The 15,472-nt window shown below is 37.4% G+C and overlaps 1 protein-coding gene across 2 annotated transcripts in view; it reads right to left on the bottom strand.

Annotated features, from left to right (window-relative positions):
- The window catches only part of SLC12A2 (solute carrier family 12 member 2), a 95,785-nt gene that overhangs the window by 61,734 nt on the left and 18,579 nt on the right, over positions 1-15,472 (bottom strand). For both annotated transcript variants that reach the window (XM_013965349.2, XM_018050705.1), the window contains exons 2-4: positions 7,595-7,714; positions 6,264-6,339; positions 5,860-5,955 (exon numbers count right to left, since the gene is read on the bottom strand). In XM_013965349.2, the coding sequence (XP_013820803.1) occupies positions 5,860-5,955; positions 6,264-6,339; positions 7,595-7,714 (292 nt within the window). The remainder of the gene's footprint in view (positions 1-5,859; positions 5,956-6,263; positions 6,340-7,594; positions 7,715-15,472) is intronic.

Below are 15,472 nucleotides of genomic sequence, written 5' to 3'. Positions count from 1 at the left end.
CTCATGATCATAGATTCAAAAGTCATTAACAAAATGTTAGCAAGTAAAAAGTAACAGAAACCATAATATTTTCTGACCAAATATATCTTTGATCTTTGTGGGGTTTATGCCATGAATGCTAGGTTACTGAGATTCAAAATACCATATAATTTTGATAATAACAGAATAAGAGAAAAAACCACATAACCATTTCAACAGATATAGAAAAAGTGTAACAAAATCCAACATTCATTCATGATAAATACTACCAGCAATCTAGAAATAGAACTGTCTCAACCTGACAAATTACATTTTCCAGAACTACTCAGTTAACATCTTAATAGTGATATATTCAACTCAGTCCCCCTAAAACTGGCAACACTACAAGGATGTTTATTTTCACCGCTTCTTCACCATGGTACTGAAGGTCCTATCTATTTCAACAGACTGACAAAACAGAAGGAGAGGGAAAAAGAGAGGGAGAGAAGAAAACAATAAAGACTGAAGAGAGTATAAACCATGTCTGTTCACAGATGATGACTTTATGTTTTGCAAAGTCACAGAACTAAGACACACAAGTCTACTGCATTTCTACACACAGTCATTAAAAAATTTGGAAAATGAAATTTACAATTACCATTTACCAGATGAAAAACATGACTGAGGGATAAATTGAACAAAACATGCAAGATCTCTATACTGAAAAATGTACAACAGTGCTGACAGAAACAAGATCTAAATAAACAGAAAGACACCCCATGTTTAGAGACTGGAAGATTCAGTATTGTTAACATGACCATTCTTCCCCCACCAAAAAATTTTAAGAGTGAAATCCCAAAGTCCCAGCGAGGTTTTCTGTGTTTAGAGAAATTGAACTGCCAATTCAAAAATTTTATATGGCAATACAAAGAACCTAGAAGAGTCAAAACAATTCTGAAAAAGAACAAAGTTTAAAGACTTAGAACTTATAAAGTTAAGCACTCAAAACAGGGTAGTCTTGGAATAACTGGTATCAGAATAAACTAATCAATGGAACAGGATACAATGAAGACAATACACAGAAAATTCGGTTTTCAACGACAGCACCAAAACTAATTCAGTATGGAGTAGACAGTTTGTTGACAAATGGTGCTAGACAAGTGGCTATCTATGGCGGGGTGGAGGGGAGTGACAGTGGCAGGGAGAAACACAATCTCCGTCTCACATAACGTGAGCCTGTTCATAGTCAAAAATCTAAAACCCATACTCAACAATTACCTGTTGATGAACTGAAATACAAGGAATATAAAAATTTTATCTTAGTCACATAGGTAGGTTTCCACTGATTTTAGATTCTCAGAACTACCCATTAGAAATTTGATGTAGTGCGGGCTTTTATTTGGAAGTGTACAGACCTCTGTTTTCAATGCTCCAAACCATAAAGTGGTTGAAGAACTGTTCCCTTCTATCGCTCAGTTCATATAATACACTGTAAATCAAAAATCAGAATTTATATCTCCATATTATAAAAGGCTGCCTGTGGTTGTCCTCTATTTCATAAATGAGTTGCTATTCAGCGATTAATGGTTTGTGAACAGAAGAAACTCTGGCCTGTGAAATCTAGGAAACGCAGATCTGAGTGACAGTGGAAGCTGGCCAGCACCATCTGAGTTGCAGAACCTGTAAATTCTGTAAAACAGGAGCTTTCAAGAACACTGGCAGGATTTGCAGGACGGGAAACAGTTCTGGGCTGCATGTGTATATGGCTAGGGCAGGGAGGATGCCAGAGGAGAAGGAAGAGGGGACTCCATCAGCTAGCTGGCAGTGCTAGTTCTACTCCGTGGAAATAGAGGACTGAGGCAATGGTTCTCTAACTTGCCACTAATGGCTTCAGATAGTACCCTCCTCCCATTATTACTATAATCCAATCAAGACTGAAACTAAAAAACCTTGCGTTTTCTAAGTTTTAACTCTTTTTCTTTCCCTGAATGTTTCCGTATTATTTTTATCCTAGACTTCATAATCAGACACCGTTATACCTCTTTACAGGGCTTCCCTGGTACCTCAGCTGGTAAAGAATCCAGCTGCAATGCAGGAGACCCCAGTTCAATTCCTGGGTCGAGAAGATGCCCTAGAGAAGGGATAGGCTATACACTCCAGTATTCTTGGGCTTCCCTGGTGGCTCACTCGGTAAAGAATCTGCCTGCAATGTGGGAGACCTGGGTTGGATCCCTAGGTTGAGAAGATGCCCTGGTGGAGGGCATGGCAACCCACTCCAGTATTCTTGCCCAGAGAATTCCCACAGACAAGAAGAGCCTGGCTGTCTGCAGTCCATGGGGTCACAAAGAGTTGAACACAACTGAGCGACTAAGCACAGAACAGCACATTTCTTTATAAGTTGACAGTTAATTTCTATTTTTTAAAAAACTATACTTCTCTAGATTCTACCTGTTTAAATCTCTAAAAGGTACTGTTAAAGTCAATGTAAAGGCTACTTAGTAACATTAAATCTCTCCTATGGCATTAAGAACACATTTCACACACTTCCATGGAGTTGGAAGCACACACCTTATAAAATGAGAATAAAATATTATGCAGTATTAATGCAGAAAAATATATAATTCAGTTAAGAATCAAGATAAAACAAATTAAACTGTCAAACCCTACCTCAATATAGTTTAATTACTACATGCTCAAGTTTAAAAGAGGACTCTTGAAAATTAAATTCTTAAGCAGAACAACCACAATCAGCAATATTTTGAGTAAAATATTTTCTTGTTAATTCCCTTAATAGTCAACTTTCAATCCTCAGTGATTGGGCTAGAGGGCATCCCATGCAGATATTGCTATTCCCATTGCATCTCTACCTAACTCTTTGCACCCTGACCTTCTAAATAATTCCAACTCTCCTGATCTCCTCTTATGCAGCCCTTTCAAGGAAGAAGTCAAAGTTAAGTCCTCAGTGATTGGGATAGAGGGCATTCAATGTAGGCACCCCTGGTCCCACAATACTGAAAGATAACTCCATCTATACATGAAGCAAGTCTGAAAGTTTGTTCTAAACCATAACCCCCTCTCTATCTTTTTGCTCCCTGCAAAATTATATTGAACAAGGATTCCTTGTTCCAGAGAGATTCCCAGTCTGGCATTTGCTGCTGTCATCCTATAGTCTCATTTGTAAGTTTCTCTTTTCCCTGCCTATTCTCTGCTTCCTGGAACTATAGGCACAAGGTGATTCACATTCAGTACTTCACAGGTGCTCTTATTAAGTAAAGTGTTTACAGAATTGGGATACTCAAATTTCTTTTTCTTCTTCACTTATCTTGTAGAATAATTACCTAAAGGATAAATCTCTTATTAATTTCTTTCTTATACTGAGTTGAGGTAAGGAAATTTTCATTCAGAAAACTTGATTCACACTAGATTCTTTACCAATTTTCAAAATTAGTTAGTTCTCTAGCATTCTACAAAGGTAAAAATGAGGTTTTGTGCATCTGTGTAATGTCTGTGAAGCTAGGTATTTTATCTTATATTATGCTTTCATTTAAATCAGTTATAATTAGTAGTAGTACTCCTGTTCAAACTATCCAAAGTGTGAGCTTTTTCACGTTGGCTCCTCAGTCCTTTTAACATGAAACAATAGCCTTTGTTATCTTATTTACTTACTGATGAGAAAAGATGTCTAGACTTGTCTAGTACATTTCCTACCCAGATATGGAATCAATAATTTCTCCAAGGTCCCCCAGTTCCTTTGAATGAAAATACACAATGTGGCCACTAGGGGTGCTCACTGGTACTGGGCTGACCATCTGTGACAGGTGATTTTTGTGGAGAGAGCTAAGAAATACATTCTTTGGGATATGACTCATACTGGTGTTTTTAATTTAGAATCATGAATACAGAATAAAATGTAATCTCACCAGTTTTATACCTATATCTACTTTTTCCCATGTGGAAATACTGTTTTACTAAGAAACCAAAATAAATGCTGTTAGGGATCTCAAAGTCTATGAAGTATATATAAAGGAGACAGGAATTTACATTCATTGCAAGAATCTATAGGAACTTTCACTGTAGATAATGCAGCCCACTTATATTCTATAAAAGATCAGCTAGGTTTCTAACATCACTGACTGATCTAAATGAAAAATGAATGCCTTTTAGCAAAGCTTCATTTGGTCATTTCTTTAAATTAATGGCTTCTCTTTTCCTATAGGTTTCATTATCTCAGCAAACATATTTACTTTGTCATTTAAGAATAAGTGGTAACATACGAATTTCAAATTATATAATTCCATATATTTATGTTTGTATATATATATATATATATGTTTTTTTTTCCCCTATAGTTAGTTTACTCTGTAAATTGACTTAACATTTTGAGGGAACTCAGACAAAGCTGCAACATGGTACTTTGCTGGGACACAGCTTCACGCATTCCACATTCTCATACTTTGTCTGTGTCCCAGGACAGAAGATTAGATACAAGTCTCTGAAGTATTTGTAAAAATATATGAAAACTACGGGCCTGGTGCGCTGCGATTCATGGGGTCGCAAAGAGTCAGACACGACTGAGCGATTGAACTGAACTGAACTGGTAGTAGTGCATGAAGTGGCTTTTCAGTCACAATGCAGGAAAATCTATACTTTCCAGAAGTTTGAACTCACAGAGAGAACAGTCTGGGGTTTGTGCTGACCGTGGGTCCATGCCCCACTCCCCTTGAGGCTCACAACCTAGATTTGAAGGGCTGAAGACAAGGAGAAAGTCGACGATGATTTGCTGATCCTCTCAAATAACTAATACTGCATCAATTTCTCCTTCCATTCCCTAATAGTAGCAGAATGAAATGAAGCATGGGGCACCTAGTACACAAGCAACCAAGAATCTCTCAGCATTGCCTGATTAACTCTTGGGCATACCTGATTAACATCTTAGACCCCAACTTCATGTAAAACTTCACAAAAAACAGCCAACACATAGTCGTAACTGTACTGATATGAGCTACCAGCTTCCCCTAGAGCCACAGTGATCTGAATCCTGTGGTACGTAAGATATATGAAGATGACGGGGGAAAAATGAGAAGCTGAATCTGGTTCTTTCTCCAAGTACTAATACAGATAAAGCAGAAATTGTATGTATTTAACGTTAAATACACATCTGCAAAATAGTTGAGGCAGATGGAACAGGCAGATGCCTTCCTCAGTTTGATCTGCTATGATGAATTTATAGGAGCTGGTACACATCTTCTCTCCTTTCTCTCAGCATCTTCCCCTCCAGCTGAATGATGAGTTCTGCTTTGGAAAATGGATTTGTTTTTTTCTTGTTCTCAGGGGTCCCAAAGCCATTCTCCTGCTGTCTTGGGTATTCTTCTTGGGAAGAGTAAAACCTCACAAGGCAGATCTTGTGGGCTCCAATACAACAGGCCTCAGGGTACCCTCAGAAGAGAGCTGGAGTTGAGGGTATGGATTCAGAGCCCCAGGTTTAACTTACACAAGCTGTTAAGACCATGAGGAAAGAACTCTGTCTACATTTCCTTCAGTGGGGAGGAACGAGGTGACACCTGTATTATACTGACCAAATGCAGGCTGCACAACACTAATCCAAGGGCGAAATCCTGGGAGGAGGTAGCAAATGGTGCCTCAGTGGAGAAGAAACCCAGTTGGAAGCTCCATTCTTGCTACCAGACACCTGAACACCTGAACAATTTGAAGCATACATGTTTGTGTATGGATCAATTTAAAATTTATATTCAGAATCTACTTCAGAAGTGCTCAACAGCAACTTTCTTGCCTATATAGAACCTAAAATGTTGTTTTTAAGGTAAAAAATAGAAATATTTTAAAATCTGTTTATTTAGTGCCAGTAATCCAATGATGATGATGTGAAAAGACTGAATTTACCTCCTCGTACAAACCCATTAGTAGCTATTGCTGATGTAGACAATCCTGTGATAGTTGTCACAACAGTGGCCATTGCTATTACAATGACTGACAGACCTTTAGGGAAAAAGAAAAGAAAACCTGAGAATACTTTTAGTCTCATTTAAATCTGCCACATCTACAACTGATGAGTCTAAGCATACTGAATTAACATTATAACTTACAAATTATCTTATTTTTAACCCATTTTAGATCAAATCTAGAATTAGAAAAAGGGACATGAAGACAACTGTCTGACACAAAGGAGAACGTCGCTTAGAATGATTCCAATGGATTGAATTTTACGAATTTTAGAGCCTACAGATGCACTCAGTTACTTTGCCTACCCATTCTCAAATGAATCAACAGTATGTAACTTGACTCACCTATTCCAGCTTGACCCACAATCCATGACAATCTAATAAAGAGCATCACTCCCCAAATGTTTAACATGCAACGTACCTAGAAGAGGAAGAGCCAAGTCACAGATGAAAGTAATTAAATACAATACACAGTAAATGCTCAACTAGGCAATAGCTGGATAACATACTTTTAAAACTACAGAAAGTCATTTCAAATCTCTTATCCGAAGATTTTCTTTAACAGATTTTTTTAAAAAGAGCTTTAGTGAGAGCTTCAATGTGAGCTAACTAAACTATAAGTATGATGTAATATATGAGTGTGCATATATTTTACACACACACAAATTATCTGAAGCAGCAGAAGCAAATGAACAAGAAAGATACAAGGAATATTTTAAGACTTCAGCCCTAAAGAAGAGCAGTGTATGTTCCCCTCTTCTCAATCCAAGTAAGTTTAATTTTTAACTTACTCCTTAATAACATCCTCATTTCATAATTTCTAAGTAGCCTTAAATATTCTGTAATATTTGTCAACTCAAATGCTAACTATTCACACGTTTCAGAAACCAAAACTCTTTGTAAAGACAGTATCCCCAATTTATTTTTACTTTTATTTATTATGCTCATACATAGTATATAGTCTTCTGAAATGCTAAAATCTAAGACTAGGCAAACAATACAACCCAGAGCATAAAATGCATTCTACCAATTAGGCAATAAAACTATGACTAGAACTGGAACTTTCCCTCTACTCCCCTAAATATCACTACAACTCTAATTTAGCGCTTCCAAAGTCTCAATCAGCCTGTCTACCTACTCTAGTTAGATCCTTAGAGCCTATTCAAACACAGGAAAAAAAAAAAAAAAAAAAGGTAAATCTGAACCCTAGTTACCTAAACCTGTCTACTGATGTGATCTCAACATAAATATTTCTCCTATATTCTGCTGCTTAACTTCTACACATTTCTCTTCAAGACAATCTGGTAGCAGGAAAGGAAGCAGGCACATTTCAGCTATGCTGCCTGCCCGGCTTCCTTGATCCTGGTGCTCCCATCAATGTAATAGCTTCATACTTAACTTCTGAGAAGTGACAACATGTGAGATTCATAAGAGGTTATAAAATATAATTCGGAGGTAACCAAGTATAGTTCAATTAAATGAATAAGCATATTTCCTTTGCCCAATTTAATACCCAGAAGAAAAGAAGGTATAAGTTATTAATTTGGTTCTCCTTAAAAAACAGATAAAACAGTTTTAGGAAGAGAAAACGTTATTTGAGAATTAATGATAATACTAGGAAGACTTTCTAATAAACAGAAATATGTGACTCTAAAATTAAGTCTACAGGTACATACTAGTACACCCTTAATCCAGCCAAACTTCACGACTCCTTTACTTTCCGCAGTGTATGTGACCACAGCCTCTCTGGTTGGCGTGCTTTCTTCTCCATTTGCAAAGCCATCCTCAAAAGGTTCCTGGTCATAAGAGGAAATGTGAATTATGCTTAAGAATTATTTAACATTTAAAACCACTTGATAAACATCACTAAATACACTTAACCATGTTTAAGGAGGGCACAGTACAGAATTCCAAGAATCAAGTTTCTAAATATTTTACCTGAAAGTGAAAGTCACTCAGTTGTGTCCAACTCTTTGCGACCCTATGGACTATACAGTCCATGAATTCTCCAGGTCAGAATACTGGAGTGGGTAGCCTTTCCCTTCTCCAGGGGAATCTTCCCAACCCAGGGATCGAAAATGTAAATCAATAAAGTGGAAGAAAACCTTAATCACTGAGTTTTAAATCTGTAAATCTTATTGTGACAGCAAATCCATTTTAATAATTTCAAATTTTAATTGCATTTTGGTGTTATCCAGAGAACACAAAGAATACTATTTGCTAAGTACAGGCTAGCCAGGTGGATCAATTCAGACCTTGTCTCTCTAGCCACAACTTCATATTGCCTGGATGCATCCAACCCATATCTGAAATGTCAGTGTTAACACTGTCAAACTCCTCTTTGGAACCAATGAACAGTTTTCTCTGTACAGTTGCTGACAGTACGACTCTGTTGACCCCAAGGTTCACTCCTAACTCCTGTCTTTACTCAGTACTGCATTCAGTGCTCTTCACTCTTTCCTAACTTTTCTCAGATTCAGACATGAACTGGTTGACACAGTGCATTTTCACAAGTGTTTCCCTCTAAGGCTTTTATGTATGTTTCATGTCTGATTCTATAATTCTTAGTTTCTGTTCTTTACATTCTCTTTTCCTGTCCATAGTTCCTTTTAAACAATCATTTTCAGTGGTTACACCCTCTACTGAATTCTGAATATAATTTTTCTCACAAAAGTGAGCTGAAGCAAGTTTTGTGTTACAACAGAGTGAAATGTATGTAATAAAACAAACTTCCTTCTTTTCTTTGACTTCTGTTAGCCAAGTAGATTCAAATGCATCGTTGCTGATGGTTTTTCAAAGTGCTGTCAACAAAGACCTGTTGTTGTTTAGTTGCTAAGTTCTGTCCAACTCTTTTGCGACCCCATGGACTATAGCCTGCCAGGCTTCTCTGTGCACGGGATTTGCAGGCAGAGACACTGGAGTGGGTTGCCATTTCCTTCTCCAGGGGATCTTCCCGACCCAGGGGTTGAACCTGCATCTCTTACGCTGGCAGGCAGATTCTTAACTACTGAGCTACATGTGTTTTTCATCTGTCCTGGGTATACACATAGGAGAATTGCTGGGCCATGAAGTACCTGTTGCAATGACTACATCTTTTCATCTTTCTCATCTCTTCTTCTCAATCAGACTGCAGACTGTCACTCCTCATTTCAGTCAATGTATCTACCTATTTTTAGTCCACGTGGAATTTGACATAAACCAGTAACAGATAAACATGTTAGAAACATGTACAAACAGGAAAAATATCATCAGGGACCTGGGAGCTCAGCACCCCACTTTGGCTTTACCTCCACTGTCGTTTACGTCCTAGACAGTAGGACATCACTGACGAGTTCCCCAAGCCCGTCCCCCAAAAGAGAACTGATGACTCAACTGTTCCATTACCCAAATAAAGCTGCCTCTTAACTCAGTTAACTTTAAAATAGTCAGAAGTTCCTTAGATTTCACTCTAGAATATTTAACGCTCTTCAGTTATAAAATAACACTTTAAATTATTATATAACCTGCAAGTATTACAAAGAAAATTCAGTATCTATAATAATAAAGAGAGACTTTCTATTCCCATTTCTATTAAAAGAAAACTAAAGATGTGTGTACCTAATAGGCTACTTTCTCCAAGGCTAAGTACTAATGTGGGTGTCTTTAATAATTCAGAAGCAAGATGGCATCTCAAAATTTTTGCTGTGGGTGTTTATTAGAATTCCACCTCAAAGTTGAAGATCTAGCAATAATTACACTACTTTCCACTATGAACTATATTTAAAACACAAAATAAGGTTTTTCTGCATGAATAATGTATTTTAAAACAAAGATGAATCCAAATAAACTTTTAACTTCCTTATCATGTTACAACACTTTAAAAAGTGTTATTAATCTTTAAAATACAATTCAAAAATTAAAATCAATTATGTCATTTATATTTAAATCAATAAATTTAAGTTAATGAAATTGGGTTTATAATTATATTAATTTCCAAAATAATAAGAAACCAACGTACAATACATATTTTGTTTCTATAAATACATTAGTTTCAGAGAAACACAGAAACTGTTGAGTATGGCATTTTATCTACACATGCACACAGACTATTATATACAAATCTTATTACCAGAAGAATTTCACATGTACGATTATGGACTATATATTATACTGACAGAAGGTACATAAATAAAATCTTTTATCTACCATTTTTAGATAAATGATTTTTTTGTTTTTTACTGTTTTTCATATAAGTAATACAATGTCAAAAATAAATGATTTTTTGGATAATACCATATTGAATGAGATGGACCAAATTAATTTAAATATATTTGGGGAAATAATCTTTCAAAATGTAGCACTGTGAACCTGAACCTACAAAGCAGGGATTGAGACTGGGAGCAAGAACGGGGTGGGGAAGAGAGGAAGAGGCAAGGGAAACAATGGAAGACCCTCTCTGGAAGGCCCTCGGTGACAGGAAGGATTTCTCAATGAAACACAGAGAGATACTGATCAATTACGTCAGTCTGAAAAGAAAATGATTAATTCAATTGGACATACTGAATTTGAGGAGCCATGAAACAAAGAGTTCTACCAGGCCATTAAAAAATTCATGACTGAAACTTAGGAGAGGGGCCAGGGATAAAAAGCTAGCAGGAGAAGCCATGGGGAAAAAATGCAAAGAGAAACTTTGGGAGAGAAGACCTGAGTAACTGACCATGTCTCTGGGACTACAAAAAACATAAGAATGAAAGGGAACTCTGATTTCCATGGTCATCATTTCTTTGCAGGGAGTAGAGAAAAGTAGAATTTTTACACTATGGATACTCTCCCTTGTATATTCAAATTTCTACCTCAACTTGATCATTCTTTTCTCCTCTAATCATGGTTATCTTTTTGCTATACACTGCGCATCCCACCTCCAAATGCCCAGCCAAACTTGCTGAAATACTATACAGTATATTCATCAATGCTCACCGATCTGGCTTCACCATGCTACAACACTGAAATGTTTCAAGACATTCAAAGACTTCTCTGCTGCCAAATATAATAAGTCTAATGTACATTTTTCAGTCTCTGTCTCAAAGGTCTTTTGAAGTAGCTCATGATACTATTGACAAACCCCTCTTTCTTCAAACATTTTTTGAAATACCATACTCTCTCAGCCTCTTTCCCCCAGCATTTAAATGGTAGGAGTCAATTCAACACTTGGTCTTAGCCCCATCTCTTTTTTTCACCCTATTTCTTCCCTGTGGTCATCTCACCAGACCTGTAGCTTTAACCACCATCTATATGTGACGAGTAATAAGTGATGGCTCCCATACATTTCCAGATCAGGTCTCCCCTCTGAATTTCAGCCCGCTATGTGAATACCGATGTTGTCACTTGAACAGTTCATTATGTTTACTACTCCAGCTCTTACCATATAAGAAAAAAAGAAACTGTCAATGTATCACAAACAACAGCTTTTTTCCAAATGAAAAGGAGAGGAAAGTAGTTTCTCTGTTTTGGATTAGTTTTTAATTGTTAAAGGTTTCAGTGAACACTTAAATATCAAAAAAGGTATTTGATCAGAAAGACAGTAAGTTCTTAATAATTAACATTGTTTATGATATAAATTAACTTAGATTTATTCTGCAATGCATGTCTTTAAGAATTTACAGTTTTTCAGTTTCTAATATCCAAAAATTAACTTGTCTTTTAATTCACTGGTTTAAAGTATCTTTTACATACCAGAATTCATAGTTCATATTCTGCATGACCTAAGAGAAACTACTACTTCAATACAAGGGGTTGGTTTAATGATGATTCCTCAGTTAAAAAAAAAAAAAAATTCTTGCCAAATTTACCTGTTGTTTCTTCCCTAACGTTTAAGAATTTTCCTGAGTATTTTAGAGACAACCTAGGATGAAGCCAGGTTTCTTTTTACAATAATGGACAAAAACAAAGCTTTAGGAAAAAATACTTATCCAAGGATTTTTAAATTACAGTTAAAAACGTCTCACTGGCTCTGTAACCTAGAGTGGAGTAATATCTTCTGTGTATATCCTCACCATGGGCACGCCAATGAACTTTTCATTGACAAATGCTTTAAGTACATATTACATTAAAAATGTCACAGTTGTTCTCTTTCTTTGGACATCCCAGTTATTTAAGTCCACAAAATTTTCATCTCAAGTGTACAAAGTAGTATAGATGCTGTTTGTGACATCACTAGACAAGGATGTGAATACCCATGAAAGATGATTGTGCAGGGATCAGAATGATTTATGATCACATGCTTTCTCCAAAGTTGAATAAAGGGGCTTATTATTGTGCAAAGGAAAATCAAGACTGTCTAGACAGTGCAACTTCTGAATACAGTTAAAAAATACTAATAACACATTTGGGCAAAGCCTATTCGCTATCTATTCATTTTTATACAAATTCATTCTGTTTTTACCATTAAACTGGTAAAAGCTTGGTAAAAAGTATCTCAGCTCAGCAATTTTAGATCATAGCAGGCAAAAGACAGTAAGCTACACACTTTTTTTTAAAATTTGGGAGGAGGGGAAAATGTTCGGGTTTTTATTGCTTTACTGATATTTTAAAGAACTGAGCAAAGCTGTATCAAACTATCTCTTGAGGTCTATGGCTACTAAAATATTGTTTCCAGACAGACTTAAGGCTGCTGAAATATGGACACCCTTTGAAGAGGGAAATGTTCCAATCCCTTAAAATAGCTCCTGATATTCTTTTATTTGAAGATCCTACAGTTGCAAAAAGCAGTTTCTGGGCATAAACTACAACCACATATTTCTATTCATTCATTAAACAAATATTTACTAATTGATTTTATTAAGAACCATGCTAGGGACTTTCCAGCCCTCCCAGAATTCATATTTTTATAGTAGAGACTAAAAATGAAAGGTAGGTTTTCTATCTTTTATCCAGGGCATTTTCTACTATACCAATAAGTCTCAACCAATCAAAGAAACGGTTGGGTGCTTCTTTTCAAGTCACAGCCTCTTTATGATAAAGTTTGTTTCCTATGTAAAATGGGATAATAATCCCTGCCTATGTGTACCATCTCCTTGGAGTCTCAAAACTATAAATAAAGATCAATGTATTATAGCCATATATAGCAGTAGGGCCTTCTTAGAGCTTGACTATCAAGTCAGCTGATACGACTTGACTGTAGTACAGCAATTTAACTTTGAGTGCCATGTGAGAAATGTGAGCGTGTGACTCACAGTTAATACATTTCAAAAGGATTAGCAGAAAACTTATTCCTAGGTGGCCTGGCTTTTCAATGCCTGGCCATTTCTCAACAAGGACAAGATTACACACTCAGTTGACCCCACCAGAGTAAAGGCAGCAGTTTCCCTGGGGCTGCACACGTCTCAGCGCCCACACAATGCTGCTCTCACGGCACCTGCCGGGAAGCTCAAACCCACCGTGCTGCGCGGAGGACCCCAGTGCGTGCCAGTGAGCGTTCCTTGACTCTCTCACAACTAGGGACCCTTCTCCTTCTGGCCCCACACTGTATCTCTCAGATATATGCTGCACTGAACCTCAATCATGCTTTACGGTCTCATGAAGGCAAGAGGACGAGATGGTTGGATGGCATCACCGACTCAATGGACATGGGTTTGGGTGGACTCCAGGAGTTGGTGATGGACAGGGAGGCCTGGCGTGCTGCGGTTCATGGGTTCACAAAGCGTCAGACACGACTGAGTGACTGAACTGAACTGAATGCATGCTTCTGTGTAAAGGTCCACTTACTTAGAGGAAAAAAATTTTCTATTAGTGTTACCTTGGCAACTAGAAAGTAGTTATTAAACTAATACACCAACTTACAGAGTTAATGTGAGGGTTGTATATAAGATAGGGTATTCATTTACATAGAAACACAGAGTTAAAATTATTGAAGATGAAAATTGCAAAAAAAAAAAAACCCAACAGGAAACAATATTAGATAGCTTTAGTTTTTCAACATGACAAAATTGTATGTTATGTACTGGCTAATCACTTTCTGGCTGCCACAAAATATGGGTTAATGAATCATTTACCCTGCCAAATGAAGACTAGGGAACTACACTGCATTACAGCATTTTGAACTATGAAGTAACATTTGGATTCCAAACACAACTGATGTGACTTTTTAAACAGTAAATCAACCTTACCAAATCATCTTAAGCCACAGGGGGAAAAAAAACATGAACAGGAATACAATGTTGGGGGCAGATATAAAGCTATAAAAGTTCAAATGCATTTAACAACTACTTATTTAGAAGATTGAGGAAGGAAATGGTAACCCACTCTAGTATTCTTATCTGGAGAATTCCATGGACAGAGAAGCCTGGCAGGCTACAGTCCATGGCTGGTCACAAAGAGCCAGACACAACTGAGCATGACCAACCTAGATAGCATATTCAAAAGCAGACACATTACTTTGCCGACTAAGGTCCGGCTAGTCAAGGCTATGGTTTTTCCTGTGGTCATGTATGGATGTGAGAGTTGGACTGTGAAGAAGGCTAAGCGCCGAAGAATTGATGCTTTTGAACTGTGGTGTTGGAGAAGACTCTTGAGAGTCCCTTGGACTGCAAGGAGATCCAACCAGTCCATTCTGAAGGAGATCAGCCCTGGGATTTCTTTGGAAGAAATGATGCTAAAGCTGAAATTCCAGTACTTTGGCCACCTCATGCGAAGAGTTGACTCATTGGAAAAGACTCTGATGTTGGGAGAGATTGGGGGCAGGAGGAGAAGGGGACAACAGATGATGAGATGGCTGGATGGCATCTTTGACTCGATGGACGTGAGTCTGAGTGAACTCCGGGAGTTGGTGATGGACAAGGAGGCCTGGCATGCTGCGATTCATGGGGTCGCAAAGAGTCGGACACAACTGAGCGACTGAACTGAACTGATGCATAGGGTGGTAGCTACTCTCTACCAGAGAAGAGAGAAATTTTTAAATATACAAAAATGCTTATCCTTATTCAGGTTATCAAGTTATCTATTCATTGATGTGTCTGTGGCTGCCGCTGCTGCTAAGTCGCTTCAGTCATGTCCGACTCTGTGCAACTCCATAGACAGCAGCCCACCAGGCTCCCCCATTCCTGGGATTCTCCAGGCAAGATACTAGAGTGGGTTGCCATTTCCTTCTCCAATGCATGAAAGTGAAAAGTGAAAGCGAAGTTGCTCAGTCTTGTCCAACTCTTAGCGACCCCAGGGACTACAGCCCACCAGGCTCCTCCGTCCACAGGATTTTCCAGGCAAGAGTACTGGGGTGGGGTGCCATCACCTTCTCCAGTGGTTGTAGCAGACAATGCTAAAAGTTTCTGTTAACTACAACCACCAAAAAGGTCAAAAGTCCAGCATAAGGGTGATCACATATAAGTAGAACTGAAACATTAATCCATTCCAGAAGTTTCAAATTATTCCAAATTAATATTTGTAGTAAATGAAAAACAAGTAGGAAAAGCCTATTTAACAGTGCAACAATCTGCCTGAGTTGTTAAATACACAGTATTTTCATCTCTTTCTGAGCAATTATCTTATTATTTCCTATAACTACATACACACATGGAAAATAT

Source organism: Capra hircus, chromosome 7 (assembly GCF_001704415.2).
Source record: "Capra hircus breed San Clemente chromosome 7, ASM170441v1, whole genome shotgun sequence".
NCBI lineage: Eukaryota > Metazoa > Chordata > Mammalia > Artiodactyla > Bovidae > Capra > Capra hircus.
The sequence above is the reverse complement of the archived record's forward strand: the minus strand, read 5'-3'. Positions and strand labels throughout refer to the sequence as shown.